Source organism: Asparagus officinalis, chromosome 7 (assembly GCF_001876935.1).
Source record: "Asparagus officinalis chromosome 7, Aspof.V1, whole genome shotgun sequence".
NCBI classification, from domain to species: Eukaryota; Viridiplantae; Streptophyta; class Magnoliopsida; order Asparagales; family Asparagaceae; genus Asparagus; species Asparagus officinalis.
In genome coordinates, this window is record NC_033800.1 from 20580581 (window position 1) to 20587060 (window position 6480).

At 52.5% G+C, this 6480-nt stretch overlaps 1 protein-coding gene across 1 annotated transcript; it reads left to right on the forward strand.

Annotated features, from left to right (window-relative positions):
• LOC109846796 (cation/H(+) antiporter 15-like) lies at positions 7–1699 on the forward strand. The gene is made up of 3 exons (XM_020416042.1): positions 7–27; positions 666–1277; positions 1451–1699. Exons 2-3 carry the CDS (start codon positions 693–695, stop codon positions 1697–1699), a joined length of 834 nt encoding a protein of 277 aa, XP_020271631.1. The 5' UTR covers positions 7–27; positions 666–692.

Genomic DNA, 6480 nt, shown 5'->3' on the forward strand with positions numbered 1-6480 from the left:
CAGCCTCGCTACCTCGCCGAAATCATTGTGAGCGCCTTCGTTTTTTTATTTATTTAGCAAATGCTCTAATTCATAGGTTCATGATATGCCTTCAAGTTAGCCGGGGGGGTATTGCTCATAAATTTTGCGTCTCAAAGTACAGATTCAAGAAAATTACAGATTACCGAAAACAAAGAGACTCGATGTTAAATTTCTGTATAATAATTGTTTGAACGAAACTTCGTGCGTGTGCACAGTTTTTGCTGCATTTTCAATTGGAAAATGATAAGGGGCACACCCAACCACATCCCAAACCATACCCCCTCTCTCATATGCTACATCGCACCGGGTCCAACATAGGATTTTAAAATTTTAAAATCTCATGTGAGGCACGGTACGTTGTAGCATATGAGAGATGGGGTGTGGTTTGGGATGTGGTTGTGGGTGTGCCACTAGTGCCACCCTTTTCAATTGGATTCTGACCGCCCTAAAAAAAAGGGTAAATTAAGAGACCAAGACTTTATCATAATCGTTGATTGTTTTAGCGGGCGATTATTGTTTGTTTAGAGGACCCAAATTCATTTGCAGTTGCAGCACGCTCAACTAAATTAACGAACTTTTGAGATTGTGGGAAAACACTGAACAGGGATTTCATGTCGAAGATACTAACACCCTCCAATTTCCAGGGAGGTATACTGTTAGGTCCATCAGTAATGGGCCAGATCCCAAACTTCGGCCGCCTAATCTTCCCCTTCCGCAGCGTCCTCATCCTCGAAACCATGGCCAACCTCGGCCTCATCTACTTCATGTTCACCGTCGGCATCGAGATCGACCCCTCCACCGTCCGCCGCCGCTCCCGCAAGTCGCTCTCCTTCGCCTTCGCCTGCATCGGCATCCCCTTCACCCTCGGCCACCTCGCCGTCTTCATCGCCCCTCCCAAGCTCGGCATGGCCGTCTCCAACTGGGCCTTCTTGATCTTCCTCTGCGTCACTCTCTCCATCACCGCGTTCTCTGTTCTCGCTCGAAGCCTCGCTGAGCTCAAGCTTCTCAATACCCCGCTCGGCGCTACTGCCCTCAACGCCGCGGTGCTCGTCGACAGCTTCGCCTGGATTCTGTTGTCGCTGGCGATTACGCTCGCGCATAATGAGGGGAAAGCAAGCCGGACTCTCTGTACTTTTCTGTCTGGGTTCGCTTTCTATTTGACGATGACGGCCGTCGTTAAGCCGGCAATGCAATGGGTGATCAATAGAACGCCGGAAGGCGAAGAGGTTGACGACGTTTACGCGTGTGCCATACTGGTGAGCCATCCTTCTCCGAATTTCTTGCGAACCGAATATAAATACTCTTCGAATATTATAAGATGTGGGAACTCCAAATGAATATCTGATAATCAAAATCTAAAAATACATATGGTTAAATTCTGCTGACACCCAGAGCTACTTGTTCACGGTTAATTAAATGCATGAACTAGGCAAGTGTGCTCGTGGCGGCGTTCGTGGCGGACGCGATAGGGATTCACGCGGTGACGGGGGCGTTCATGTTCGGGATGGTGGTGCCGAACGGGGGTTTAGGGGAGGCGTTGATAGAGATGATACAGGATTTCGTGGAGGGGCTTTTGGTGCCGTTGTTTTTCGTCACGAGCGCCGGTTTGCAAGATGGATTTCGGGGGGGTGGGAGAGCCACGGCGGGCGCGGCCGTTTGTGGTCGGGGATGGTGGTGACGGGTGACGGTGGCCAAGGTTGCGCGGAGTGCGTCTAGTAGGTGGCGAGGTTGTACGGCATGACGATGAGGGATGGGGTTGCCATGGGGCTGTGATGAACGCCAAAGGGTGTGTTAGCAGATGGTGTTGCTTAATATCGGGAGAGATGGGAAGGTAACGTCTGATTTTTTTTCTCCCCGTGATTTCTTTTGCGCAACTATGATTAATCACATGCTTATTAATAAATATTATTATTAATGAAGTCGATGAGTTCGTTTAGTGGCAACAACATCAGAAAATCGATGACGTGTTAGAGTTACTCGGACGTTGATTCAACCTTAAAAGTTATCTGCAATCATAATGCTAATGCATTTAGTTGCCTTAATTAATCACAATTTAATTAAACCTCCTCCGATGTCCCTGACGCGTGCAGCTCCTGAGCGAAGAGGCCATTCTCCACGCTGGTCACCCTCTCCATCGTCATCACAGCCGTCACCACCCCTCTCCTACCCGCACGTCGCCCGCCCCGGCCGCCGCCTCGCCTTCTACAAGCCGCCGCACCGTCCTCTGTTGCCCAAGCCGACGACGACCTCCGCGTTTGGTCCCCTGCCGGTACTCCCCCCCAGCACGCTCCCCTCCAACATCGCCCTTCCTCGACTCCACTTAACACCCACAAGCCGCCTCCCTATCTCCGTCATCTCCCTCCACCTCGTCAGAGCCCTCACTCCCGCCGCCTCCGCCACACACCATCCTCAAACTCCGCGCAGCTCAAGGACTTAAGCTCCCTCACCTTCCTCCTCCCTCCGCTCGGCCCTCCGCCCTCCCCCACCCTCCTACCTTCCCACCCACCACGCCGCCCTCAAAATCCTCCGCGACCACGTCATCCACACCTACGAGACCTACGGCACAGCACACCGCGCGGCGTACTCCGTCCCTGCCCCTCAACCGCGTCCTCCCCCTTCACCTCCATTGCAACCGCCGACATCTGCGCCGCCCGCCGAAGAAGAACTCACGCCGCCCTCATCATCCTCCCCTTCCCAACACAGCCAAACCATGTCGACGGTAGGCGATGCGAGTCACGAACCCCGCCCATCCAGACAATGAACCAGGCCGTCCTCAACTCCGCCCCTGCCCTCCGTCGCCGTCCTCGTCGACGCCGCGCTCCGAACCGCCTTCCAGCATTCCCCTGCAGCCGTGCACCAGGCTAACCCTCCTCTTCCTCGCGGCCCGGCACGACCGCCGAGGCGGTTTAGCCAGTCGCTGTCCCGGATGGTTCGAGCACCCCGGCATCAGGCCTCACCCTCGTCCCCGCCTCGTCCCCCCGACAGCCTCCCGAACAGCTCAGCGGGTCGTGAACATTGGTCCCTGCGGCGACGCAGCCGAGGGACCGGTGAGAAGCAGGCGGGGACGACGACTGCCCATCGGGTGAGTTCAGGCCTCCTGTACGCGGGCTACAAGAACGGCTGGCGCTATGCGAGAGGGCGGCTGAGCAACGCGGAGGAGACGATAGGCCGCGTGGTATACGCGGGGACTGCTGGAGGAAGGGGGAAAGGACTGTACGTGGTGGCGAGCGTGGGGCGAGGCGGAGTTCGCCGCTGAACCGCTCGGGGATGACGGCGAGTGGAGGCGTGTGCCTGAACGCTCGGGGGTGATCGGACCTGATGGCGTACGACGGCATTTTCGGGGCCGAACGGTTGTCGGTGCTGGTTGGTGCAGCAGTGCAGGGAGGGCGAAGTCCGGCGGGGGTGAAGCGCGTGGCGGAGACCGCGCTGCAGCTAACCTGCAGCCACGAAGAGGCCATTCTCCACGCTCGGTCACCCTCTCCATCGTCATCCAGCCGTCACCACCCCTTCTCCTACCCGCTACGTCGCCCGCCCCGGCCGCCGCTCTCGCCTCTCTACAAGCGCCGCACCGTCCTCTGGCCCAAGCCCGACGACGACCTCCGCGTTGGTCCCTGCGCGTACTCCCCGCCCGACACGTCCCCTCCAACATCGCCCTTCCTCGACTCCTACAAATATCAACACCCACCAAGCGCTCCCTATTCTCCGTCATCTCCCTCCACCTCGTCAGAGCCTCACCTCCCGCGGCCTCCGCCCAACCATCCTCAAACTCGCCGCAGCTCAAGGACTTAAGCTCCCTCACCTTCCTCCTCCATCCGTCGGCCCTCCGCCTCCCCCGCACCCTCCCTAGCCTCCTCCCACCCCCACGCCCGCCCTTCAAAATCCTCCGCGACCACCGTCAATCCACACCTACGAGACCTACAGCACAGCACACCGCGCGCGTACTCCGTCTGCCCCCTCACCGCCGTCTCCCCCTTCACCTCATTGCAACCGCCGACATCCTGCGCCGGCCCGCCGCAAGAAGAACCACGCCGCCCTCATCATCCTCCCCTTCCACAAACAGCAAAACCAGTCGACGGTGGCGATGGAGTCACGAACCCCGCCATCCAGACAATGAACCAGGCCGTCCTCAACTCCGCCCCTGCCTCCGTCGCCGTCCTCGTCGACCCCGCGCTCCGAACCGCCTTCCAGCATTCCCCTGCAGCGCAGATGCACCAGGCTAACCCTCCTCTTCCTCGCGGCCCGGCACGACCGCAGAGCGGTAGCCAGGTCGCTGTTCCCGGATGGTCTCGAGCACCCGGCCATCAGGCCTCACCCTCGTCCGCCCTCGTCCCCGCCGACAGCTCCCGAAAGCTCAGCGGCGTCGTGCAACATGGTCCTGCACGGCGACGCACGCACGAGGGACCAGGTGAGAAGCAGGCGGGACGACGACTGCCCATCGGGTGAGTTCAGGCCTCCTGTACGCGGGCTACAAGAACGGCTGGCGCTATGCGAGAGGGCGGCTGAGCAACGCGGAGGAGACGATAGGCCGCGTGGTATACGCGGGGACTGCTGGAGGAAGGGGGAAAGGACTGTACGTGGTGGCGAGCGTGGGGCGAGGCGGAGTTCGCCGCTGAACCGCTCGGGGATGACGGCGAGTGGAGGCGTGTGCCTGAACGCTCGGGGGTGATCGGACCTGATGGCGTACGACGGCATTTTCGGGGCCGAACGGTTGTCGGTGCTGGTTGGTGCAGCAGTGCAGGGAGGGCGAAGTCCGGCGGGGGTGAAGCGCGTGGCGGAGACGGGGGTGGAGGTTAGGGAGAGGCATGATATGCGTACGAGGGTTGAGAAGTGAGGAGAGTGCAGGTGGATGACTTTTTTTTTATTTTTATTTTTTGTAATTTGGTTGTTTAGATGCATAATTCGTTTGTATATAGAAACGGAGAATTCAACTTCAATGCGGTTCGTTGTGCCTCGTGCGTGTTCTCCGATTACTAATTCAATAAGACAAACGTACTTCTTTTCCTTGGGTCTTTTTGGAGTCTTTTAGTGCATCTTTAAGTAAATTATCAATAAGACAATGTAATTTAGTCCATCTCTAAATAGAAAAAAGAGACAAAAGAATAAATGGATTTAATAAAAAGTCTTTTAACATTGAAGTTTTGATGCAATGAAATAGTCTTCTGACATTGTATCAAGTAAACCATACAAATCCCAACTGACCACACATTTAAAATGGATTAAAAAAAAAAAAGCGATAGTACTTCTGCGTGATTCAAGTTTTGCCACCGGAAAGGATGTAAGCTGAAATATAACCCTCAATCCTCTTTATGATTCTAGAGGTTTAGTGTAGCATAACATGTATTGAAGCTAATCTATATTTAAAATCCCAACAAGGGCTAGAAATTTTTGTGATTGGGCTAAAATTAACTGTCACAAGATAAGGGTAACAATTGAGCAAATAATACTCATCAGTTTGCTTATAACGATACTAATCCGAATTGGACTCATTTTATAAGAATTTCAAGTTTATAAATACTTGCAAAAAAAATTATCAACAATATAGCCCCATACTTGCAAATCTAAACTTTATCCTTAGTCATCATCAATTTTGCCCTCTCCTTCATTTGCACTAGGCACTAGTAAAAACGCCACATCCTAGTCAGTCTAGAATAGTCAGATTTCCGTCTAAGTTGACCATTCTAGATGGAGTTCCGTCTAGGATATTGGTCTAATAAGTTTCTATTTAGGATGACGCATTCTGAACGGAATTACGTCTAGAAAAACTATCCTAGATGGAATAACAACCTAGACGGATAAAATAATTGTCTAGGATACTTCTAGATGGAAATAAATTCCGTTCGGGATGTATCCTAGACGGAAAATTCCGTCTAGAAAGGCGAGAACCACATTTTTAATTATATATATAATAGAAAAATTTCATCTAGGACATTTTCTGATCTTCTCTCGTTTTGTTTTTTTCACATGGGTCCCACCTTCCTAGACGGAATATTCCGTCTAGGAAATTTCCTAGAGAAATCTCTCTAGGATAGTGGGACTCACGTGACAAAAATTTTGTCAGATGGGTCTCATTATCCTAGACGAAAAATTCTGTTTAGGATATATCCTAGACGTAAGTTCCATCTAGAAATGTGGGACCCTCATTTAAAAAAATATAATTGAAAATTTTCTGGTTAGAAAAACGTATTTAGACGGTTTTCCGTCTAGAATGTTACATCCTAAACAGCATATCGTAGATGGAAATTTTCTATCGAAATTGTTGTCGTTCTAGACGGAATATATTCCATTAGGATACTCCATCTAGAATGCTTCGTTTTTCTACTAGTAAGGGTTCTAATTAATTTCCTCATAATATTGTAGTCTCTAAGAAATTTTTTAAAATCTTGGGAAACACGAAAATAAACGCACAAATTCTTGAAGAAATCGAGTGTTGTACTTGTTTTTGATGCTATGAGGCTTCCG